Raw genomic sequence first — 25,065 nt, 5'->3', positions numbered from 1 at the left:
CCCGAGGCACATTGCTAGCTGATGTCAGCGTTTTCTCATTAAGCCCTCTCGATACTTCAGAATCCCTCTCAACGTACACTTGGAAGTCATGCCAACAGATCAGAACTGCGAAACAGAAGGAAACCTCTGCCCCCCCGGCCCGCGCAAGCTCGGGGCATCACGTCGCTGTTCAGCCGATCCCATCGAGCCCAGGCAGAGCCGCTAGGAACTAGACCCGGCAGAAAGCTGGAGGGGCCCCTGTGAGGGGCCCAAAGAATAGGATGCTGGCATCCTGGCTCAGCCCATCGCCCTGCGGCTACGCTTCAGCTGTCAGCTCCGCAACCGGGCCCGAAGGACAGGCCGTTACTGGACCCCCGCCCTTTTGGAACTCACGGAATCGTGAGGGAGACACAGCACCCATGCAGGAAAGAGAGGCCAACAGTGCCGAGCAGGGGGCAGTGAATGCCCAGTGAAAGGGCGAGGCGGCCAGTGCTCACAGGAGGTTGGGACACGACGCAAAGCTGGGCCCTGAGTGCCCGCTGCTTCGGAGGCCTTTGCGCCCGGCATCCTGGCTGGCAACCCCTCTCCCTTTCCGCCCATTGCTGTGTCCCCAGAGTTGCCCGAGCAATCATCCCAGCCCCCAACACAGTGAGACCAGCCTTGGAGTGCTCCAGCTGACACCCAGGAGGGCCCCCTCCAGGAGGCAGTGCCCAGGCGGGGGGGCAGGCCAACCCGACCTCTGCAGGCCCCGGCCCAGCTCCGTGCTCCTGAGGCCCTCAGCGCAGAGCACTTCCTGAAGCAGCCACCAGGGCAGGTGTCTCTAGGGGCACCACCCACCCCCAGGCAAGCAAGGAGGCCTACCCAGCCCCAAGACCTGCCTCCCCTCGCTGGCAGGGAGGACGCCACAGGGCCTTTGGGGGTGGAGCGTGTGGTCATGGATGCAGATGGAGCTTGGAGCTCAGAGTAAATTTCACTGAAAACAGGAAACCACGAAGCTGAGATGTGCTCACTTGTAAGGGTCCGGAGAAGTAGAGCTGGAGGCCGTGCGGGAGGAAACTGGGGAGGAAGTGTGATGGCTTTCTGCTTGGGGCCTCCTCTCTCCCGCCACATAGCAGCAGCCATGCTTGGGGTCTGGTAGCCAAATTCTTAGAAATTATATGTGCCTGGACGTCAGAAGCCGGGGGCTGGGCCAGACTGGCCTCCGCCCTGGGGCAGGAGCACTTTCAGAGCTGGGGGACAGGGAGTCTGTCTGGTCTGTATGCTTATCCTTCAATCCTGGGGGCAGCCCTGCTCTGCCTTGAGCAGGTGTCACCCTGCCCATCCCTGCCTCGTGGGCCCCCACAAGCTGTAAGAACAGCACCCTCCTTCTGTGACAATTGGCACTGAGGGTCCCTGGCAGCCGATGGACTAGAAGAGGGACCCCCCCGCCAAAGACAAAGCAGGAGCTAGGATTTTGAGGTTCTGGCCACTGGAGGTGTCCCTGCGGTCTCGAGGCCCATGCCCGGCATCGCAGGACACCCACACTGGCCCATGTCCTTGGGCGTGACCGGGGAGTTTGGGAGCAGTGCAGTGCATCGGGGGGGTTCCTGGTTCTACCCGCAGGCCTGGGGGCTCGCTGCTGCTGGAGAGCCTAGAGCTGCTCCTTTGTTCCACCCCCAACTCTTGTCTCCCCCGCCCCAGGCCATCCAGCGGGTTCTGAGTCCTGGCTCTCAGTACCCAGGCCCAGCTCGGCAGAGCCGCTCTCTGCTGCCAGGGGATGAAGGCCTTCCTCAGTGCAGTGCCCAGGCCCCTACACGGCCCAAACTCGCCCCTTCCCCTGGTGGGTCCCCCTCCCTGTTTCCACCCCAGAGTATACAGAGGCCCCCCACTCCTCTCCATGTTTTAAAACCCTTTAATCGAAATTCCACAAAGGATTCCCTTGTATGTGTGTATAAAACAAATCCAGGGCATATGCCCTGAAGCAGGAGACAGAGCAGAGGGTCCAGAGCAGAGTTGCCACAAACCCTCCCATGTATATGCCCACCTGACAGGGCCACTCTGCAGCAAAGACTCAGCAGATTAAATGGGACAGAACACTGAAGACCGGGGTGGGTGGAGGAGGGCTCCCCGGGCCTCAGGCACCCCTACCTAGAAGGACCGCAGGGATTAAAACCCAGCTCTTACAGTCCGTTCACCGGGTTTGCACGTGTTGCCCGTGTAGTTAATAGGACTCCCTCTTCACACTCAAGAGTGTCACAGTTGCAACAATACAGTATGTGGTCACCTTCTGTAGTGAGCACACTGAGCACTAGAGGGGGGAGGGAGGATGGGAGGTGGAGCGTCTCCACTTACCTTCCCAGCAGGCTCCACCTGCTCCCCCTCCCCACCCCCTACAGTGGGTATTGCAACCTCCTGCCTGGCCTCCGTTACCCAAGATGCCAGTTAGCCCATAGTGGCCACCATGCCACCATGTGCACTTCCTGTTTCAGGGACCCCGGTCAATGAACTCTGGGAACCAGAGGGCAGGCAAGGGGAGCCCAGATTTGCTGAACCCGTTGCCAGCTACTGGGGGAGGCTGCTGGTAGCAGGCAGCGGGGGAAGGCTCCCATGGCCCGGAGGCAGGCAGGCCCAGCCCCAGAGACCTGTGGTTACAAAGAGGGAGTCTGACAGATGAGCAGAGGCGAGATCACCACGGCAGGGAGGAGTCTTTCCACGTCTTGTCCTGTATCTCGCGCCTGGCAGGTTGGCACTGGGTAGGGGAGAGTTCCGCCCAGTGCCCATCGTGTCCCCTCTGTGTTGTCAGGTCCCAAAGACTCCTGTCCCAGGGGAGGAAGCTGCCACAGAGCTGAAAATTCTTGGGCTTCTAGGATGTAGGCCTTTTGGCATTTGCAGCTGGTGAATCTCGGGTCTCTGGGTGGGATCCCGGCACCCCACCATCCTTGAGACAGGGACTGAGGGATCCAACACCTTCTCCCTGCTGCCATGTAGCACCCAGAGGAGTTGAGGGTCTGGCCATCAGAGGTATCTCAAAGAGTCTGGGCTCAGAGCAGGAGGGAGGGAACCAGGGCCAAGGCTAAGGGACCACTCAGAGGGCCGGCTTGACCTCAAATGCATCTGCCCCAGGCCCAGCCACGATCGCCCACTGGCCCCAGCTGGCCTAGATGGCCTCAGAGGTCGGAGAGTCAGGCACGGTGTCTGCAAAAGAATGAAGCAGAATGAATGAGGGGCTCCTCTCTCCTCCATCCTCTAATCCCACACCATGAGACTGGGAGGGGAGTAAGGCTGGTGCCCTGCAGGCCATGGGGAGGTCATGACCTTGCGGGCCATACTGCCGCAAGGGTTGAGAAGCACTCACCGAGGGTTGGGAAGAAAACATCCCCAGGGCCTGGTGGAGACACAGGAGTGCAGGGCTCGGAGAGCAGGTGCCGGCCAGACTCCGAAGGCTGCCTCTGAGCCATGTAGGACAGTGGAGGCCTGGGCTTGGCCTCTGGCATCGCGTGGGAAGATGGAGAGACCTCAAAGCCAGGGTTTTCGATTCCTTGAGGGTTGTTGCTAGAAAATCAGAGCTGAATCAGTCAGTTGTACTACCTGGGTTTTGGCCCCCTGCCCTCCTGCCTGTACCCCTCCTCCACTTCCTTACCCTCACCTGCCTTCGCACCCCAGGCCTCAGCACCCTCTTCCGGCAGGAAGGGAGGGTCCAGGGCCACAGAGAAAAGGCCATGGGCTGCACTCTCCCATCTTCTCTGAGCCGAGGGCATCTGATCCCAACTCTACCCTATTATTTGACCATCTGCCCCGGGCGTAGCCGGGAACCCGAGGGTCAGAGACACTTTCAGGACATTCAGGAATCTGGGGACAGGTTTCTCTTTGGTCAGTAGAGTTAATGGCATTAAGATTGAATGTCCCCAAGGCTTGTCTTAAGCTGAAAGGAGGAGTTCCCTTTCCTTCTTCGTGACTGGGAATAGGACAGCCTCTAAAGACATCCAGGTGTGCTGTCCTCTTTTGCATGTTTCAGTGTCTGTCCCCAGTTCAGCTGCTCTCCCTCCTCCCCCACCCTGGCCAGTTGACAGGGAGGCCCAAAGGTGGGTGCCTGGCTCATCCAGGCAGCATCAAGAGCTCGGCCTGCTGGGTGAGGGGTGGCAGGGAGAACAGCCAACCAGCACAGATGTGTTGGCCTCAGTAGCAGGTGCTCTTGTAAGTACTGTGCTACATGGCTATATGGGGACCTTGCTGCACAGCTGTCCTTCCTGTCAGCTGACCCAGGGCCCAGGGAGGACCGGGAAGGCCATGTCTGTGTTCTGAGCCCTGTCACAGTACAACCAGTTATCAGGGAGGAGAAAGGAAAGGATCCTATGAAGGGAGGAGTCGGTCCTGGTTAAAAGTTACCCCTCTCCCTTCTACATTAATTCCAGCCACGGTTTGGGTATAGACATTGCCCTACAGAGCCACAGCCTGCGGAAAGGCAAGAAGAGAGAGAGCCTGCCGAGCTTTGAGTCGGGGCCCAAGCAGCTGCAGGAAGGTTTCTCAGGAAGGTCTCCATGGGCCTTACCTGTCCATCCGCACCAGCTCCTGGGCACCTAGGGACACACAGACAAGGCCGTCACAAAGGAAAGGCTTCCTTAGACAACATCCCTGCCCCCCACTGACAGATGCCCTTCGAGGAACTGGTGCAAGACCAGGCCGGGCCATGGTCAGCCCTGGATCCCACTTGTGTTTGCTCTGGGGGCCCATACTCTGGTGTTTATCCTGCAAGCGAGGCCTCAAGGAGCCGTGCGTTTTAACCAGTGATAGATGAAACTTGGGCTGCATTTCACAAGTATAAAGGACAACATTTGTCACGAGGAGGCCAGAGGCAGCCAATGCTTTCTCCTATGGCTCGATTAGGGGTCGTGAGACCTTCCGGATTTAAGTATCAACCAAAGGCCTGACTCCTGAATTGGCTGTTGCCTGTTTGGACTTTTGCCACGCTCTGGTCTTTCACCACAATTTGCTGAGTGGGAGTGGTGTAAGGTCAGTTCCAAACTGGAGGGTTCCTGATCCTCTCTGGCCCGTCCTCCGTGTTACCTGTAGGCGGCCTTAGAGGTGACATCTCTTAGAGGAAGCTTGGGGGCCCGAGACCCCATCACTTCTCAAACATCCTGCCACTTTCTGCTCTTCCTCCAAAGCTATTGCCACCCCGCCCCACTCTTGGGATTCCCCACCCCGACACTGGCCACCAACCAGATACAGTGGCCCCAACTTCCCTCTTCCTCGCAGCTCCGATACGCTTCTCATTTGTAAGAGCTTTACCACGACCAGTGTGGGGAAACATGGGCGGGGGGGGGGGGGGGGGAGGTGGCTACACAGAACACACAGAGAAGTTGCACAAAGGTTCCTAAAATCTCGGCTCTCGGAATCATGGCTGCTGTCTACCAAATGCCTTTGTGCGCGAGGCTTCGCGCAGGTGCCCAGCGTTCCCTGGGCTCGTCCTCTCCACCCTTTGGGGGAGGGATTTCTGGCCCCACGTTAGAGCATCTGACACTGGCTCGGTTTCCACACCCATCAGCCTCCGCAGCAAGCTGCTGACCTCAGTGCTCCCAACCCTTTCTCTGTGGCTCCCTGAGTGTGGCTCACTCCTGAGCACGCCCTGCCCACAGCGACCGCAGGCTCCCCGTCTCCTCCCTGACCTGCCGCCCCACCCCCTCACCCCCCCACCTCCTCCCCGCCCCCGGGCGCTTAGCCTCTGCTTTGTGGCCCAACCCCTGGCATCTCCCGGTGACTTCTGTTCCCATGGCTCCAGCAGCAGGGCTTCTCCAGAGTCTAGATGCAGAAATGACCCCAGTCCTCGGCGTCCGGTCCACCTGCCCCATCCCGGTCCTTCCTCTGGGGAGCCCTCAGCTCGGACTCAAGGCGTCCCGGCACACGGAATAGGAGATACTAGGGGTCGACCCCAGGCTTCCCTCGCGTCCTCAGGATACCCCTACGGTGTTCGGGCCTGGGGCCTGCACCCAGCCAATGCCCAGAATTTGTTTTCCAGTTCCCGTTCCCTGATGGAGGCAGCGTTGTGGTCTGAATTAAGGGGGACAGAAAGCACCTCTTTATCGGGGAGCTGAGCGTGTCTCCCTCCACGTCCATTCCTCGCCTCCGTGAAAACGCTGCACGGGTGAGCACAGGCTCACTGGCAGCCCCACGGTGATTGCTTGGGCCCCCGGGTTCCTCTTTCTGCTACAACCCCCTTACCTGCCCCCTACCCACCCCCACCCCGGGGTACTTCTGGAGGTAGGCCATGGTGTCGTTTGCGAGAAGAATATGCGAGTAAGGGAAAGGCGGTCACAGCCCCTGAGTGAGCCACTGCGGGGCTCCGGGTGACAGAGGTCTCAAGGTGTTACAGTCCAGCCAGAGGAAATCAGGTGTGAGCCAAAGCCACCTGGTGGCGGAGCAGCCCCGCTCAGCTCCCTCCTGCAGCCGAGCAGAGGAGAAGAGGTGGGGGAGGTGATGCAAGGGCCAGGGCAGAGGACTCTCCAGCCTCCTGCTCCTGGAGGACTCAGACTAGCCCAGGTTCATGGGTGGGGTCAGAGGAAGGGCAAGGGGCACTGTCACCACAGAGGAGGGTGAAATGGTGTTTGCGGCCGTGACTTGAAGCCTGGCTCCACTGCTTACTCACTGTGAGGTTCCCTAAGCAAGTTACTGAACCTCCCTGTGCCTCAGTTTGCTCCGTGGCAAGGTAGGAACAATTGTGGGACCAAGTCCTCGCGTTGTGATGAGGAATAAGCGAGAGAAGATATATAACAACCTTGGCGTGGCACCCAGCACAGCGACCCTTCCAGGTAGGGGTTGGTGGCCAGGACGCTCGTGCTGGTGAGCATTTTGATGATAGGGTGGGATTATATTCTCTGGAAAAAGCATGAGCTGAAGCTCTGGGTTTGAGTCCCCGCTCTGCCGCTTGTTAACTTGCATAACATTTGGTTAATTATCTAACCCCGCTGAGCTCAGGTTTCCCAGCTATACGCTGAAAGAACTGAACTGTTATCTCCGAGATCCCTTTCAGTTCCGATCATCCAAAGGTCATCTTTGTCCCGACAATTGCTCCGCTAGTTGCAAAACAAGCCTACCCAGACTTTAAAGCAGGTCCCCAGAGGATCGCCAAGGGGCAGCATTTTTATAAACCCATTTGAACTACTCCATGTGGTCATTCACTCATTCAGCAGATATTTTGTGAGTGCCCAGCCAGCACCGTACGGGGCTGGTGGGCCCTCGGGCCCCCCAAATGGCACACCTGGGTCCCCTCCTCCCTCTACCACTGAGCCCATCTCCTTGCAGGGCCTATGGCAGCTTCCATCTCCGGAACAGAGAGGAAATGTGCCTGCCTCTTTGCTAATCCCAGAGGCTGGGCTGGGGGCTGGGGCCGACCACTCATACCGTCACCCACCCCAGGTAGGCAGGGATACTCACGGCGGTTGGAGGCCACCTGCCTTTGCTTGTAGACCAGGAGCAGGATGAGGGGAAGGCAGAGAATGCCCACGATGCAAGCGCCTGTAGCCACAGCAGCAGCCGTGATGCCTGTAAAGGCAGAGAGACGGCCAAGGTGAGGCCCCGTTCCCCCTGTTCCTCCTGAAGGGAAACTGAGGCCCAGCGAAGGAAGGCCAGGCCGCAGGGGGACCCAGCTTTACCCAGGCCGCACAGCCAGACCCTCAGTGACCTGCAGAGGCACAGGAGGCCCGGGGATCCCCTTTCAAAGAGAGCCCCATGCGTCCTTCCCAAGTGGGCTTAGGGCACACAGAAATGAGACCAGGGGCTTACAGTGGAGGCAGCTCCAGGGAAGAGAGAAAAGGGTTTTCATCCCAGCCCCCTGGGGACAGTTCAGCTGCCCTGGGCCACAGGTTGTTCCCCGTAAAGGGAAAGCAGGCCCTTCACAGACCCCATGCCATGAAGTTCAAGGTCAAAAGGAACCCAAGTGCTGTAAAACTTTTGGAGGTAGAAAGCAGTAATGGTCGCACAACATCGTAAGCATAATTAATGCCATGCTTAACAGTGGTTAAAATGGCGAATTTTATGTTCTCTATGTTGTACCACAATAAAAACAAACAAACAAACAAACAAAAGCCCCACTCAGCCCGAGAGACCCCTCAGCTCTAGACACAGCTTCCAGAAGTGATCTCGCACATGAAAGTCACAGGGGGAAACTTGGGTGAGAACTGGAAAAATGTGAATCCTTGATCTGACATTTAAAATTGTTTTACTTCCTAAAAAAAAATAAAAATAAAAAAAATAAAATAAAATTGTTTAACTTCCTAAATTACAAATAAAGAAAAAAACCTGTAAGTTAAAATATATTCAGAAGTTCCCTCCTCTTCCTCCCCCCAGGTCCCCTGCAAAGATACAGTCACTGTCCATGCTTTTCTCACGTGTAGCCTAAATTTGCTCCTTGTGTGACTGCATGTATGTGTGTGTATGTATATATATATATATATATATATATATATATATATATATATATATATACGTATATATATGCTTTTCATGACAATCGCTTTCCCCACTGAGCATGGCTTGGACATCTCTGTATCACACAGAGATCTATCTCATTCTGCCTAGGGCTTTATCATGGGGCTCACCCCAGAATTTATTGCAACAGTCCCCTATGGGTAGCTATGTAGATTACTTCCATTTTTCAACATAACTAATAACGTAACAGCGAACTCCTCGTGTCCACATCTTCGCTCACTTGGGCAAGTACCTCTGTACATAAACTCCCAGCAGTGAAAATGCTGAGCCAAAGGGTAGGCGCATTTTCTTTTAGGGTATTGCCTAATTGCCCTCCACAAAGGTTGTACCGCTTCACGATCCCACCAACAGCGTGAGAGGCTTGACTTATTTCCGCCCATCTGCTGACTCCAGAAGTTTAGCTGGGAACAGACATGCCCTCAAAACCACAACCAGCATAAATGCGTTTTTTTTTTTCCTGATTTTAGCCCTTCCCAAAATATGGGCTGGGATACCCTGTCACGGTGTCCACTTGGCCCTGGGAGCTTTGGGAAGGTGGACGGGCTGTGGTCTCAGTGTTGCCTCTGCACTATTTATTTGGGAATAAAGGCTGTTTTTATCTCATTGTATTGCTAAATAACCTGATGGTGTAAATAAGCTTTCCGGGGGTTTGTTCATACCACGGAAGAGAACAAACTGTTTACAGGCACTTTAGACATACCCACTGGTACAGGAACAGTTGCTATGCTAATTACAAACCAAGTTCAACTTCACATTAAAGCAGGCTCCCTGCAGATCTTGGCAAGGCTGCATTTTGATGTGGACTGTTGCAAGTAGACACGTTCTACAATTTAGATGTTTGAGGATTTCTAGCCCCCCAGGCACAGGACCTTCTTGCGGGCACTGAGAAGCGAGTTACAAAGCACTCTTTTTCTAGGTACCAGAGCAGGTGTCCAGACTGGTACTAAGCCACATTCAGTGAGGTGAGTCAGGTGCTCACTCATGGTGGCTCCCTGTCCATGGCCTGACTCCTGTCCACAGGCAGAGATCCCCCTCTGGGGCCACTCTAGGGGATCAGGGTTTGGTTTCTTTGCAACCTGGGCTAAGAGTCGAGGCCAGGACAGGAAGGCACGGGTCTGGGGACAGCTGTGTGGGCCCAACTGTCCTCCAAAGCTGAGGGCTCTTCTGCAGAGCCCCAGCTCTCCATCCCTCCCGCCAAGCATGGCCAGCACCTGGACAGGAGAGGAGGGAGCCCTGCTTGGTAGCCATCCAGAGCCTGGCTCATGGGGAAGGTGATCAGGCACTGGCAGCGACAGCTGCCAGGCCAGCTCTGAGACTTGTGCCAGACCTTTACATAGCACGCTACAATGGGAGCCCCAACCCCCAGCCTGCTCAGCAGTGCCTCCTTGTCTAGAGCCTGCTGGTACCCTGTGGGTCGGTAGGGAGGTATGAGAGGGGAGGAGGGAGTCTGGTCAGGCTGCCCGGTTCCCCCAGGAGGGGGCTGGACAAAAGCAAACCAAACATCCTGCTGTGCAGGGGGACAAGGAGGTGGCTTTGTGGGGAGATATAGGCTGCTCAGTGCCCCCGCTTCCCTGGGCTCAGTGAAAAGCCATACAGCCCCTCAGCAATTCAGGGTTCCTTGGGGACCAACTGCCTCAGCCTCTCTCCCCTCCTGTTGCCCCCACCCCCGACCTCAGACTGATGTGGGCTTTCAGAGGATTTCCTAACCAGCTACCCCCACACTTTCCAAAAAGAATATTAGGAGACAGGGCAGCAGATAGATCAGGAAAACTCAGAGCTGCCCAGGGTGGAAGCATCCTTAGCAGATCAGGTAGTAAGGTTGGCCGTGGGACACCTGTCTTAGAGCGAGCAGGGACTAGGGTCTTTCCAAAGGTAGGCAGCACGGAGGGCAGTACCCAGTGGCCAGCCCTGAGGCCCACCCAAGCACGTGGGTCACCAGGCAAATGTTTCTAAACCATCAGGAGACATGGGGCGCCTGGGTGGCTCAGTCGGTCAAGCATCTGACTTTGGCTCGGGTCATGATCTCACGGTTCGTGAGTTCGAACCCCCTCATTGGGCTCTGTGCTGACCGCTCAGAGCCTGGAGTCTGCTTCAGATTCTGTATCTGCCTCTCTCTCTTGCCCCTCCCCTGCTTGCTCTCTCGCAAAAATAAACAAACATTAAAAAATAAAATAGAGAGTTTATGTAAAATCTGGACTTCTGACTGTGCTTGAAACTGGAGTGGCTCTGGCAGCCCCAGGCCCCCTCCATGCATGCAGCAGTTGGAATTGCACTTACAGGCTGGCAGCTGGGTGCCCACCACAGTCTCCACCCCTCCCTACTGTCTGACTCACCAGGTCCCCGGCTCAAGGGGCGCTTGAGTTTTTGATCCCTGATTCAGCCTCTTGGGTAACGCTGATTGCCTCCCTGTTTGTAGGAAAAGGACACCCTCGCTCCCATTTCTGAGTGGACACGTGACACCTAGAGAAAGGGAGCGCTGTCCAAACCCTCCGCACTGCACCCAAAAGCACAGCTGGGTTTCTTTGCATCTGACCCCATGCCACCTTAGCGGTAACACTCCGCCAGTTATAGTCTCCAGACCTCCAGAACCAAGAGTGTGGAAAGGGATCGGAAAGGGACTTGCAGAGGCCATCAAAGCCACCCCCCTGCTCTCAACAGCTAGGACAGAAGTAAACACATCCCTCTGGCCCTGGGGGGGCCAGGTCACTGTGGACAGCAGTTCAGGGAGGCAGGGGCCAGAGAGAAGCCACACATCCCTGTGAATTGGAGAGTCAGCCAAATGTCAAAACCTGAGAGCAGAGGAGCCCAGCCCTGACCCACGCCAGACCATCAAGTTCAAGGCTCTGCCTCACCCTTGGGTTCTTGCCAGCCAGATACCTAGGGTTTCCCAGGTGACTTCTGTTTCCTTAATTCCCACAGCTCCTTCTCTAGAGTCTAGATCAAGAGAAATGAGCCAAACCTCTGCTCCCTCTCTATTTTGTACCTGGTTTCTTTGTTGTCCCCACTGGCATCTCTTGTCTGTGTCCCCAGGACTTCAATTCATACAACTAATTTCCAGAAAATTGGTATTGACAGAGGGTAGGACGGCCTGGCCCCCAGGCAGGCTTTGCGCACTGAGAATCAGGCGCTCTGGCTGAGGGACTGGGAACAATCCCTTCACCTCTCTGAAGCTCAGTTTCACCATCGGTGAACTGCGGGCAGTGGCAGAGGTGACGGTCCCTAAGGGAGCTCTGGGGGCTCCTGGAGGAAGAAGCGGGACTGGAGGGTTGCTCAGAGTGGAAGGAGCAATGGGGAAGTAGAGACTCGTGGGTCCGGCCAGGTGAGGCTCGCCCCGTCCAGTATGCTCGTGCTCACGGTCGTCCGCCCTCGCTGGGGAGCTGCCAGTGGAGGAAGTGAGGACAGCAGTGGCTCGGTGCCGAGGCGACACATAAGGGCTGCGGTGCGCAGGGAGAGGGGCTTGAACCAAAGAGTTCCTTAGTTCGATGTGGGTCTGGCTCAGACCGAAATGTGTGTTTTAATTTAATTCCTGGCTAAACTGTCGGTTCAAAAAAGAGCAGTGTGAGTAGAAAGTTACCGCGACCCTTGAGGCGGGCTTTGGCGATGTCTCCCCTTTGCCTGCTGTCTCGAAGCTGCTGGGCATTCTTTCCTGGCCTCTGGGAGCCCCCACATCCCTTACACCAGTGCCCCCTTCCTCCACAGGGTACCTCTCTGGGCAAACACCAGGGGGCTGACTGCCACCCACCGCCTTACGCATCCCTCCAGCGGGGGAGAAGGTGGAGTGAGCACAGCCCAGCTGTGCCTCCCTGGGCATCTGTTTCCATGCTTATAAATCGAAGATGGTGCCGCCTACTTCAGAGGGTTCTTATCAGAATCCGCTGCGATACTGGTACTTGAAAGGACTTAGCACGGTGCCTGGCACATAGTAAGAGCTCTAGGAAAGGTAGATCTCTTCCCCTTCTGGAGCCTCTCCGTCCGCCCTCCCCCATGCACAGAACGAGGAAGTTTTAAGTAGGTGCAAGCCAAGAGGAACCCCACAGCCCTGTCATCGTCCCGGGTGGCGGAGGGCTGGTGGGCAGGAGAGGCACACACTGAAAACAGCCTGTGGCACCAGCACCTGTCATGGGAGGCACTTGGCCAAAGGTCACTGCCAGAGCACACCCCACCCAGGGCTTTGAGCCTTGGAAGGGGAATAGGCTTCTGGGGACTACAGCCACCTGGCTTCAATGAAGGGGAAAGCAGAAGGGAGGGGCAACAGAAAAGGAGGAAGGACGGGGGTCCCGTGGGCTTGGGGTGATGAGGTCAGAGTTTGGAACGGGGCCTGGGTCCAAGATGAGGACAGAGGAGAACAGAGGACCCAGAAGGGCCAAAAGAGTGGTCCCTTACTTTCACTCTCCCTGGGGGAAGGTGGGTACAAGATGCACTGGGGTGAAGCTTCTTTGTCTGTGGGAACAAAGAGAAGGGTTGGTTAGGTGGGCTTGAGGCCAGGGAGGCTTGTCCCAGCCAGCGCGTGCACACACACACACGCACACACACACACACACACTCCCCAGCTCACACCCCCGGTCCCATTCCATGACCACCATGTTTTCATGAGCAGTGACATCCCAGCCTACGTTTGTACACCTCCTCTCGTTACACAGAACGACATACACGCTGCTGTCCATCACACCCCACCGACCAGAGATTTCCACACAGCTCCACACACTATGGCCACCCTGTCTCGCACACGTCCCCGGAGTGCCAGTGCCACCCATATATAGGATCACACAGTCTCCGACACAAAATCACCCACGGTCGCACCATCACATGCGCAGCAGCACGCCCCCAGAGTCACTCCGTCTTCCTCCCCGCTCACCCTTCCGGAGGGGCGCACACACCACCCCCCGCAGTGACCGCACCCCCACGCTGTCCCACAGAGGACGCCCTCACCTCTCTGCACCTGTAGCTCTATGGCACCATGGACCCTCTGCTCCGAGTGGTGCTGCCTGATCTCCACCACCAGGCAGCAGTAGAGGCCGCTGTCCACCAGGGTCAGGTTAAACACGGTGATGGAGAAGTTGCCATGGTGGTCGGAGACGGATTGCAGCCCGTGGCGCTGGGCCAGGTCCTGGCTGCTGTTGGCCTGGTGGCCGCTGTGGTGCAGGTGAAGGTCCTGGAATGTGAGGTTGCGGATGGGCCGGCGCTCCGAGCAGAGCTGCACTTGGCCCCGCAAGCCGCGGTACCACGTCTTGTAGTAGGTCACGTCGTGGCCCTTGGCCATGGGGCCCAAGATCCTGCAGGTGAGGGTGACGTTCTGGCCCTCGGGACACACGTACAAGGAATACGGTGTGGCGACCTTGAAGGCCGCCACCAGACCTGTTCAGAGAGACAAGAGACTGTACCTTCCGAGCCGCCAACACTCCCAGTTCCCCCAGAGCGGGGAAGAACCTCGGCCTGGGGCTCCAAGCCCCGGGTAGGTTCCCGAGCCACAGGCCCCAACAAGTGAGTCCACCTCCCTGGGCCTCAGCTCCTTCATTAGCTCTTGAACCTGATTCCCTCCTGGGCTGTGTGGGAGGAGGAGCTTCTCCAGGTAAGGGACGCCCCTGACCCCTGGAGAGCTGGACGAGGTGTAGGAGAGCAGGCAGCACACTGGGCCCAGCCAGTGCGTCCTTCTCCTCCCACCCCCACGGTAGGCACTGTGGCTCTGCTCACAACGGGCCTCCGGCACGTCCAGCCTCCGTGCCCAGTGCTGTCGGGTGGGAGGCAGGATGAGGAGCACAAAGCCTGTGTGGGAATGGCGGCCCTTGACCACCCTTCTGGGGCCATTAGCACCTTTGGCCCTTCCCTCTCCCGGGGCTGGTCTTGCCTTCCCACGTCCCCATCACAAGCACTAATGGAGCGCCTGTGTGTGAGGCCTGTGCCCGGTGCTACATCTCACCCGGATGCCGAGCACGTGGCCTCCCCTTGGGAGCTCGTGACCTAGCTGGGTAGACCGGGCGTGCATTCCTGGCAAAGTCACCCCACAGGTTAAAGGGCAAACCAGTGCCAGCCTTCAGGGCACTTGGAGGAGGGAAGATACAGCCGCCCCGAGGATGGTCAAGAGACTTCTGGAAGGAGGAAGCGTCTTTGGGGTTGATGGACGGATAGGACTTTAGCAAGTAGAGAGGGTACCCTGGGCCAGGTGGTGAGGAAAAGCCCAGGGGTCTCGGGGACAGGGACGGGGAAATCATGAAAGGTCCCTTTATCCAGGTGCCTATTGCCATCCAGTCTTCTTAGAAATATTTCCTAGTTCATTTTGTTTTCAATAAGCAAATGAAGCCATCCCCCGGTCCTCTTTACCCTACCCCAATCCCCCGGCATTTAACCGTGTTGACTCCCATAAGCACTGGCCCCCAGAAGCAGAATGCTGGGGCTGGAGGCCCGGCTCCTTTAGCTGTGTGAGCCCCACCTTCCTCATGTGGTCATGAGAAAAACATTCGCTACTTCACGTGGTTGTGAGAAGCCTGAGCGAGGGAAAGAGAACACGACAATGTGAGCTCTAATGCCCTCTGTGGACATAGGGAGGATAGCTACAGTTATTATACATCAGCAATATCTGAATCTTAATCGGCATGTCAAGGGCTGTTTTAAGTCAGGCAGACAGGGAAGGAGAGTTTGGATATGTGTACGGAATCCAGACGGGAATGTCTCTTTCGTTGCCGTTGCCTGAATCAAGATAATGCCGCTTCCTCCTGCGGACACCCCCTTCCCTGCCTTTAGAGCCTGGGACCCACTAGCAGAATTGAAAGCCTTGCCCCGTCAGGAGGAGGGCAGCCTGGTGTAGCTTTGGAATTGGACCAGCCTGCTCTGGAGTCTGGTAGCTGGGGTCACTTAGACTCTGAGCTTCAGACTCCTCACTAAGAGACAGAAATGAAAATTCTACCTGCCAGAGTTGAGGCAAGCGTAACAAATAATTTACATGAAGTGCCCTGCAGCACTTTGCTAGTAGTTGGTGCTTGCTACGCGGAAGCTAGGCAGCTCTCTAATTCATCTTGGCAAGTCAAGAAACATTTCCTAGGAGTGAAAATAGTTCTGCAGAATAGAATGGAGAAGCCAGCTTCAAAAACTCTTTCCCACTAAGATGTGAATGACTGATAACAGCTTGTGATCCAATCTTGGAGTACCTGCCCATTGAAAGCAGACTGTGGGGGGTTAGCAAAGCCATGGCCCCGAAGACTATGTCTGCAAGGTGGAGTTTTAGGCCCTAGAAAGTAAGGAGGACAGACGCACACTTAGATGCTCCCACTCACTCCATACACACGTGAGAGGGAGTCCTGTCTGAGAGCCCCAGATTTATGGACAATCTTGGCCAAGGTGAGCAGAGATTTCAGAACTTCCTGGCAAGATGCTGATCTCGTCCTCAGGCAGAAACGTAGAGGCCCGGGAGGGGAAAAGTGATTTGCCTGAAGTGCGGCAGAGGGTATAGACTCAGAACCTGGAGCGTGGGAAGCTTCAGGTAAAGCCCGATCTAGTTAGAACTAGCAGAAGAAAGAGCATGTCTCCTGCGCAATGCTACCTACTTATGGGCGTAAACAACCCTACGGAGGTAGGTGGTGTTGTTATTCCTCCTTCACTGAGGAGAAAAGACGAGGCACAGCGATGTTAAATAATTCACTGAAGATCACAGCAAGTGACTTGACTCCCCCTCACAGGCCTGTGTGGTGGCTGTCACCACCGAACTATGTGTGCCAGTAAATGGAAGCGGGGAGTAGCTAAGGAGGGGACCCTCCCAGGCACTCCGAAGAAAAAAAAACCCACTCAAAGAGCAGACCAAGGAGTTGCCTGCCCTGCGTTCTCCCTCTCTCCAGCAGGCCCCAGCTGGGCACCCCCTCCCAGCACCTCTCCCAGCTAGCACCCCATCTTCCCTGTTCCCGACCCCACCCCATCCCCGAGAACCCAAGGCCGGGAGCCAGGTCCAGATCCAGCAGCATTCGCCAAGAGCACACACACCTCGCAGGCTGTGGGCAGAGCTGGCTCAGCAGAGGCCGGGCCGGGCGCGTCTGGGGTGGCTGCAGGGGGCCAGGCGGACTAGAGGTAGAGACAGAAGCAGGAAGTGGCATACAGAGCTGAGCCACGTTGGGCTGGGGGCTGTGGAGTGGACAGAGGTGTAGATGGGGTGGGGCTGAGATGTGGGCAAAAGCTGGAGGTAGCTTGTCGGTGGGGGGGGGGGGGGCGGGGGACGGTGGAGCAGGGTGGGAGCAAGCACCAAGGCCTCCAGGGGGGACACCAGCCGGGGCGGGGCGGGGTTGCGGCCAGCAGGGCATCACGCCCCGGCTCTCAGGGTCCAAGCAATGGTGTCAATGAGCACAGAATTGCCTGGACAGCACTGGGGAGAGATTTTCAACAATGGAAGCAATTTCCTTGAAAACCCACAGTGGGGCAGAGAATTGTTGAGACCGGCGGGGGGGGGGGGGGGGGAGGAGGGGAGGGGAGGGGGTTGTGGTACATTGCTCAATTCCCAACACCCGACACTCCCCAGAGGACCTCTTCCCCTTTTAGAAAAAGGAGAAGCTGCAGGGGATTCAGATTTGGGGGTGGGGGACAGTCTTCAATTTCAGCAAAAGGACCAGAGAGCAGTGGGCTAAGGGTTCACGGGATCTTGTCCTGGGGGCGGCAGGGGATAGGTGGGAAGCGTCCGTTTGTTGTGTCTAAGACTCAAGCTGGCCTGTCCCTGGGAGGATGCTCAAAGGCACAGAGTCGGGGAAAATAATGCACACATCCATGCCATCCACAACTGCACGTGCACATGTGTTATCGGGGAGATATATATATATAGCACAGCTGGATTTATAATTATTTGGCAGGAGGATGTTGCTTATTGTCAGGAGCAGAGCCTTTTGGACACCTGGGTCATTGTCAAAGCCTGGGGCGAGTGGGTGGGGAGGAAAGCCCCTGGCTCCAGGGTGGCCGGGAGCATATGAGACAGGAAAACGGCCCTGGCCCCGAGCCTGTGCCCAGGTGGGAACCATCCAGTCATGGTGCTGCTCTTGGGGCCCAGCCCCACCCCGGTCCCCACCTGTCACTGGGTTAAGGAGGCAGAAGCGCCTAGAGGAAGATTGCTAGGAACCTGGAAAATTCCAGGTCTCAGGACTAAAACCTTGGTCTGACAGATCCCTGGGCCCCAGGCCCCACTTAGCCCTGTCCTTGCTGTATGCCCTTGGGCAGGTCCCACTTTCCTCTGTGCCTCCCTCTCTTCATCTCAAGAGACTCCCATGTTCCTAGCCCTTTCCAGCTCTTTCAGAGAGTCGTCCAGACTTTCAGTCTGTGGCCAGAGAAAAGGGCTGTATTTCCTTAGGGCAGAGGAACAGGGCAAGAAATGGGCCACTTAGTTCTCATAATACACCCTGATGAGGGTATTATCAACCCACTTTAAAGGTGAGGAAACAGGGGCACTTGGGTGGCTCGGTCGGTTGAGCCTCCGACTTCAGCGCAGTCTGTGAGTTCAAGGCCCCCATCGGGCTCGCTGCCGTCAGCCTGTCAGCACAGGCTCTGTCCCCCTCCCCCTGCCCCTCCCCGGCCTGCACTCTCCCAAACATAAATGTTTTTGTAAAAAAGAACAAAAAACAATAAAGGTGAGGGAACAGACTCAGAGAAGTCAGGTGACTTCACCAGGACCACCCAACCGTGTGTGGTGAGGCTGAGAGCCACGCCTCCGACACATTGCTGCAGGAAGGAAGAGCCCCCCCACCCCCCACCCCTGAAGCAGGTAGCTTCATTCTCCAGCTGCTCAGATGACCTACTCATCTTCCACCCAGTCAGCCTTGCTCTGCTGCCTCAGACCTAAACTGAAAACATCATTCCGTCATTCCACAAATATTTACCGAGGTCCTAACATGAGCCAGGCCCAAGGCAAGAGAGGCCGCGGGGGTGCAGAGTTTCGTAAGGGATGTCCGCTCAGAATTTAGGCTTGCTTCTGCCACTTTCTAGCTGTGGGAACCTCAGCCTCTTGTAGAAGCTTCTGTTCCAGTCCAGGGGAGAAGGGCTTCATCTCGGGATGCTAGTTTTCGTGACTTCACCTCTTTCCATCCAGCAGGCACCTCGTGAAACCCTGTGGGTGTGCACGGGATGGGTGTGGGTGTGGGCAGGCCTGTGTATTTTCCCTGACGGGGCATGAGTTTAGCCTACGGTTGCCAAGGCGACGCCCCAGCCTCTGGAGGTGGGTCCCCAGCTTGATTAGTCAGGCCTGGGAAGCCCAACCCAAACAGCTGAACTCTGTCCAGTTGCTGCGACGGGTTGTAAGTAAACAGTCACTGATCTTCTGCTGTGGCTGGCTGTGTGCTAGGCGCAAAAGGCCAGGTCCCCACCCTCAGAAGGAGCACCAGACAGACTGGTCTCCAGTTCCCTGCCAGGCCCTGTTCCCCAGGACCGTCCTTGGAGGGTGCAGGGAAAGGCTCGGTTCTGTCTTCAACAAGCTGCGGAGCACAGAGGGAAACAGAGTCGAGGACCAGTCAGGACTGAGTCTGCCAGTGCTGAGTTAGAGGAAGTGCCCCCGGTGCGGGGGGCTGAGCCGGCAGGTCGGCCCGTGAGGTCTGTGGCCAGCAAGGACAAAGGGCATCTCAGATGTGTTTATTGATACCTGCCCCCGCAGGAAGTGTCCATTCACATCAGACCAAGGAGTCTGGGAAGGGGAAGCCAGGCTCTATTGGAGGAAGCAGCACTTCCAGCACCTTGGGAAAGCATCCATGCATCCGGGGCTGGAGGCTCTTGGCCAGCACGCCTCCCTGGAGAGGGCGCGGGCGGCTGGCCAGACGCCCTGCCAGTGGATGCTTCTCTGGATGCCTCCTTCCCAGACTCCCCCAGGCCCTCCCTGAGGATGACTGTGTACGGCCCAGAATACCAGCTTGAGCCAGCTTCCCCCAAGAGCCTGTGCTATGAAGACTCTCTAAGGTCCAGGTTCCGGTCTCTGGGGACCCTGTCCTCACTGCAGGCGGCTCCGTGGTGGTCGAGGTAGCCGGCACTTGCACAGGAGGTAGCCCGGGACTGACCAGACGCCCCATCTCCTTCCTGTAGAGGGAGAGGTGGCCTGGCCGGTGAAGGCTCAGCTTGCTCTCCCTCCCTCTCCCCGTCCCTGCTGTTGTTATCGGGATGGCTAATTGGCCTCAACGTAAGAGAGGACCCAGCTGGAGCTCCTGTATTTGTTTGGACACTGTATTTATTTGAGGAAGGCAACAGGGGCTGGGAGAACTGGGGGCTGGAAAAGGCCCAAAGAAGCCCTCCGACTGTGCCCTGACCTCTTAGGATGGGAAGTACTGTTCTCTTTCTTTTCCTCTGGGGGAGCTGAACTGCCCCCCTGCCACCAGCTATAACTCCTCACAGTGGCGAGTTTGCTTCTGCGGCGAAGGGGAGGGGACAACAGCAACTATAACACAGACAGTTTTACTTTTAGTTTTGTGGCGTAACATTGAATCACATAGAGAGAAGGTTATCCTCCTCCCCCACCTTTTTTTTTTTTTTTTTTTTTTTTAAACAAGGGACAGCGGTTTCGGGCTCAGAGCCTCCCCCGGACGATAGTTTCCGACTAGAATTTAATACTCCTATTTAGTGTTCTTATTAGGTACTCGTGTGATTTTGTTCTATTTATGGCAAGCGATACTGGCTTTCCATTGGTGGCAGTGATAGAAAGTTTCCTTTTCAAATCGATTTACTCAAGGAAAAGAATGAGTTGATTTGAGGGGGAAAAAATAAGTACATACGATTGGCAGATGCTGCAGAAATCCCAAAGGTAATGAGCAGATGACGGAAGCTCGGGAAACACCACCATGGAACTACCCTTCAGAAGGGGGTGGGCAGCCTCACTGAAACCACGGCACCCAGGCTGCCCGTGTCTCAGGGAAAGAGACCGGTCCCACAGTGAATAGAAGAGGCAGGACTTGAACCCAGGTCTCCATGGGAAATAGCATCCCGTGGGGAACATTCAAAGGACCGGGCTTGCTTGGGCAGAAGCACGGCAAGTTCATTACTGAATGATGGATGGGCACGACAGCCACTGTCTTTCTCTCTGGGGACAGTCAGCCACAGTAAATAGGCTAATTGCAAAGATCAGTTGCAAGATCCCAGTGAGACAGGCAAACCCCGAGCTGGTCTTGCCTTGAAGCTGCAAATTCCTCATCTCTAGAGAACACCTTTAAGAGAATCTACGCGTACCTCCATGGACATTTCACGCTTTAAACACTTAGAGGTGCCGACAGGTGGCTGGACCGGTGCATCCTTCAGACCTCCAGGATCCTTAGAGTCCAGTCCTAGTGAAATCGGTCAACGCCCTCCCACACCCTGGGCTCTCTACTGGCTCTGTAGGCAGCAGGGGACGTAGACGGAGAGCCAGTGGCATGTGGCCTCGGAAAGCCAAGAAACAGCTTAATGCTCCCCAGGTGCCGGGTGCTGTGCTGAGCTTGTGCACTGACTCTTCACAGCAGCCCTCTGAGGGAGGTGCTGCCATCGTCCCATGTGAGAGATGAAGGAACTTGCTCAGAGGTACCGAGTAACTGGCCCAAAGTCACAGCAGTCAATGGCCACCGTGGGATTTGAACCTAGTTCTGGCTGACTCCCAAGGCCAGACTGTTAAGGGACGGGGCTGTACGGGAAGCATGCAAGGCACACAACTTCGGGTCCCTTGCTTCACCATCCCCATGCAGGGTGGCACGCAGCCCATGGCACGCGGCATGGCCAATCCCAGGTTCACCCCACCCAGGTGAAGCCAGACTGCTCCTGGATGAATAGCTGACCTAAAACGGGGGGCCTCAGGCTCAGTATGTGGGGCTCAGTGCTGGTTGAAGGGGTCACTGCCAATAGGCCAGATGGGTACCCAGGAGCCCTCCCTTCTTTCTTTCCCTTGATCTACTAGGGTGAAGACCCATATATACATGTATATAGGGAGGTGGCCTCTTTCAGCTTCCCAGCTGTTCCTCCCACTTGGGCCGCCCTCTCCCAGGAAGGTCAGGCCCCAGCAGGGAACCTTTGCCCTGCTTGGGGGGAGGAAACAGGAACAGCTGGCCCAGCTCAGCAAGGGACTCCCTGGTATTGTTGGCTGTCCCCAATATTGGGTAGATGCCCCCTTGTGCCCAATGGCCGGCCTCAAGAGCCACCCCGGGGCCTCTGGACAGAAGGTAGAGGATTTCCTAAGAGCTGACCTTTGCTGTGTCAGAGGCTTGCGCCACTGGGTTACTCAACAAGACCCTGCAGTCCTGTTTCCCACGAAGGGGAAGAAGGGGTCTCCCCTCCCTGGCCTCGGTGCACTTCCCTGTGCTAGTCCCGGTGTCTGGGCCTCCTGGACTAGCCTATAAGGACATGGTGAGGACAAGAGCTTCCTCAGGTCCTAGGAGTGCCCATAAGGGAGGAAGGGTCTCTGCCACCCTTAGGGTCTGCTGGGTCCTAGCTCTTCCCTCCACCCACCTCACCCTGAGTCGGGTCCAGGTAAGGGGCATCTTCAATTCTTACTGGGCTTCTGAGCAGCCTGCTCTCCACCCCCATTGTCCTCGGTGCCGACCCAACCCCGGGAGCTTACAAAAAAGGCCTACACCAGCCACCCCCATCTCGCCTTCCCAGACGTGGAGGCTTTGACCTTGAGCAAATCCTGCCCAAGGCAACCCAGCACCTCAGCAGGCCAGGGAGTAGGTCTTTCCAACTCACAGACCCTTCTGACCGTGCCTGCGACCAAGCCTTCCGTCTGTTCACTCCCATGTTGCACAGCGTACTGGGTAGTGTGAATATTCACGACCGTGCCCATATTACCATTAAGACTACTGAGGCCCAGGGCAGTTCAAAGTTAAGAGAATGCTTCTGACCCCTTTTAGGGGAAAGCTGCTTAGAGCCCTAATCACTGCCGTGAGCCGGGCCCAGGAAGCGATGGCCCTTGGGGGTGCCAAGCTGAGTACCAGAACCACTAGGGGAGAAGGCTTCTGGCTATGTAGACGATATGAAGCCAGGGGTGCTGAGCCTTTCTGCTACCGGCTACTCTGCAGGGTGGGCCCCTATGCCTTGCTCTCTAGAACTCAGTTTCCCAAACTGGGGCTGCTAAACAGAGAGCAGCCGCAGGGCAGGGGTGAGAAAACAGAAGGGCCTCTTGAGGTCACTTGAGGCGAAAGGGGCGGGGCAAATGCTCTCTGGGGGGTGTGGTGCTGGCCTTCCTGCCTGCCACCATGCCCTGCTCCTTCTGGAATCCACGTCCTGCCATGCAGTGTGGCCTTGGTGCCGAGACCGCCACCGCCATCCTGGAAGTATCCAGGCCAGGGCTGGGCAGCTCTGTGGGGAGGGGTGTGGGCTCCCTCCTCCTTATCAGAGGCCAGCCTCCAAATGCTGAGATAACACACTGCCTGCAGGCACGCAGTTCGTTTGGGAGGTACATTCCAGGTCCTCTAGACTCCCTCCTCTCCTTCCTCCCCTGTGCTCCCCCTCCTTTCTCCTTCTGACACACCCACCGGGTCCCTGTGCCAAGTGCCCCACCTTCTTCCAGCCTCCCTGACTCCCTGCATGACTCAAGCTTTCCCTGGGCCTTCCCCATAAAGTGTAGTTCACAGGCTGCTTGCTGGCCCCCTCTTCCCTTGAAATCCAGCCACTCCGGCGCTGGGCAGGCAAGAGCCAGGGGCCAGGCTGTGGGTACCCCGACCTCTGCCCTACCCCCAGGAGCCCCAGCCAAGATTCCATTTGGACTTGTGACAGTCTGGACTTCGGAAGAAGAAAGTGGTGCCGCCCTGGTGTAGGGCTTCTGAGGAAACTGAGACCAAAAAGATGTCACAAGTTATCCCAGGACCCAGAACGGGCTCACGGGTGAGCTGGGGAAATGCCCGCACATTCTCCCCGGTGCCCCCACATCAGTCCCTGAGCTGCAGCTTAGCCAGATGCCAGGCATCAGCTGACTCTTCAACTCTCAGCAACCAGACCCTCAGGATAAGGACCCGATGGGCACCCACATCTGGGTGTGGACCAGTGCCCCCCAAGGGTCAACCGGGAGTGTCACCAGGGAACAGGGCGCAGAGAGTACCACACTCCCTGCGCCCAGTGAGATCCTGGAGCCCTGAGGCTGGAGGGGCAGGGAGAGGCCACAGGAGTCAGAAGCCAGTGGCAGCCACTAGAAAATGCTGGGGCTGTCCCCACCGTTTTTGTCTCCTGCCCTGCAGCAGCTGCTCCTGCCCAGGGGCTCTCTGGGCAGGGAAGGGTCAGGCAAGAAGCAGTTCGGGCAGCTGTCAGAACGTGCAGATGTACCCAGCCAGAGCACTTGGCAGGGAGCTGCTGGCCCCTGCCCAGCAGTCCCAGCAGGTAGGAGACGCGCAGGCTGAGGGGGGGGGCGGCGCCCGCCAGCTGCCTGCGACCCCTTCCCCCACCCCTTGTTCTCCCGGGGCACCTCCCCAGTGCCCAGGCTCCTGCCGACCTTACCTCGGGAGGCAGCCAGGAAGAGAGCGAGGAGCACAGGCCCCCAACGCCGGCCACCGGCCTCCGGGACTAGGGGGACGCCCATGTCGCCGTCGGGCGGCGGCGTCTGGAGCCCCGGGGGCCGGAGCGGGACCGCGGGCGTGCAGGGGGAGCTCCTGCTGCTCCGGGAGCGGCGGGACACGGCCAGCCGAGAAACCTCCGGTCGAGTGAGTGCCGAGAGAGTGAGCGCCCTGGGCGCCCGAGAGCGAGAGCCGCTGCTCCAGGGCCCACCCCGCCTCCCCCGCAGCGCCCCCGGGGGGCCGTGGGGGGAACTGCCTCCTCGCCGAGGGCCCCGCGGGAGGGGCTTCCCCTCTGACTCACAGAGCACCGGGCCCTGTAGGTAGGGGAGGCACCCCGCGTCCCAGGGTCAGCTGCACTTGACTGCCAGTGTTAAAGTCTCTTCTCCTCTCTCCCCTTCCCCTCTGGAGAGGATGGGTATTGTCACACAGCCTGAGAAATGCGCTACCTCTTAGCAGCCTGCCTAATCATCATAGGTTGTGTCTGACCTCCCCCAGCGGCCTTTGTCCCCAGTACCCTCTAGCCCAGCTCAGGGCCTGGTGTGAGAAAGAAAGAAAAAGAGAGAGAGAGAGAGAGAAGAGAAAGAAGAAAAGGAGAGGAGAGGAAGAGAGAGGGAAAGGAAGGAAGGAAGCAAAGAAAAAGAAAAGAGAAAAGAAAGCTAGCTTTTGTAAAGGGCTAGGCAAGTTGGAGCACGCTTGACTGTAGATTCCAGAACCTGCAGTACCCTTGCGGATGCATACAGGTGCGTGCACACACGCTCACACACGCACGCACGCACACACGCAGATGAGGCACAGGTGCAGGAGCACACGACGGGCTTGTCACGTCCTCACGGGTGCATGTGTGTGTGCCTCTCGTAGCGTGTCCTATAGCAAATCGTCGCGGCTCCTGTCCCACCAGGCCCCGGCAACCCTCTCCACTCTGCACCCGCTCTCACTCCCTGTACCCCAGGCATCCACAGGACAGTCGTGCCCTCCGCCTCTAGTCCTCTGCTCTTGCACCCCCAGCCAGCGCTGGCGCCTCTGCTGATGTCTCCCTCCTCCCCTCTCCCTCAGGGCTCCACTCAAGTCGTTGCCCTTCACGAAGTGTCCTGAGCTCCCCGGCGGGCACCCCTCCAGGCCTCACTGCCTACACCCCTTTCAGCGATCACACCTCAGTTGCCAACCAGCTCATCCGCACCCG

General features: G+C 57.2%; 2 protein-coding genes across 7 annotated transcripts in view; one reads left to right on the top strand and one right to left on the bottom strand.

Moving 5' to 3' along the window:
• Nucleotides 1-25,065, top strand: part of CDH23 (cadherin related 23) — a 414,296-nt gene that overhangs the window by 349,091 nt on the left and 40,140 nt on the right. The window contains exon 1 of one of the 5 annotated variants that reach the window (XM_060642489.3): nucleotides 22,575-23,712. The exons of the other annotated variants lie outside the window; for them this stretch is intronic. Coding sequence (XP_060498472.3) covers nucleotides 23,185-23,712 — 528 coding nt within the window. The 5' untranslated portion in view covers nucleotides 22,575-23,184. Of the gene's footprint in view, nucleotides 1-22,574; nucleotides 23,713-25,065 lie in introns of those variants that run through there. 5 annotated transcript variants of the gene reach the window in all.
• Nucleotides 1,855-24,146, bottom strand: VSIR (V-set immunoregulatory receptor). 2 transcript variants are annotated; one of them, XM_078434345.2, is made up of 8 exons: nucleotides 23,830-23,920; nucleotides 18,282-18,508; nucleotides 13,372-13,797; nucleotides 12,826-12,882; nucleotides 7,390-7,497; nucleotides 4,508-4,535; nucleotides 3,314-3,510; nucleotides 1,855-3,153 (listed from the first exon to the last, which is right to left on the bottom strand). In XM_078434345.2, exons 3-8 carry the CDS (start codon nucleotides 13,700-13,702, stop codon nucleotides 3,116-3,118), a joined length of 759 nt encoding a protein of 252 aa, XP_078290471.1. In that variant the 5' UTR covers nucleotides 13,703-13,797; nucleotides 18,282-18,508; nucleotides 23,830-23,920; the 3' UTR covers nucleotides 1,855-3,115. The 2 variants fall into 2 exon arrangements, with proteins under 2 accessions (XP_078290471.1, XP_078290472.1); XM_078434346.2 differs by lacking the exon at nucleotides 18,282-18,508 and having other exon boundaries at nucleotides 23,830-24,146.

Source organism: Panthera onca, chromosome D2 (genome assembly GCF_046562875.1).
Source record: "Panthera onca isolate mPanOnc1 chromosome D2, mPanOnc1 haplotype 2, whole genome shotgun sequence".
Taxonomy (NCBI): domain Eukaryota; kingdom Metazoa; phylum Chordata; class Mammalia; order Carnivora; family Felidae; genus Panthera; species Panthera onca.
Note: the sequence above shows the minus strand (reverse complement) of the source record. Positions and strands in the feature narration are given on the sequence as shown.

What these genes read in the sequence shown, in the direction of transcription:
- VSIR (XM_078434346.2), bottom strand. Translation starts at nt 23,911, where the DNA reads ATGGGCGTCCCCCTAGTCCCGGAGGCCGGTGGCCGGCGTTGGGGGCCT. An exon ending in AGAGCTACAGGTGCAGAGAG is followed by an intron (nt 12,883 to 13,371) that starts GTGAGGGCGTCC and finishes TTGTTCCCACAG; the next exon opens with ACAAAGAAGCTTCACCCCAG. An exon ending in TTCCCCCAGGGAGAGTGAAA is followed by an intron (nt 7,498 to 12,825) that starts GTAAGGGACCAC and finishes CTGCCTTTACAG; the next exon opens with GCATCACGGCTGCTGCTGTG.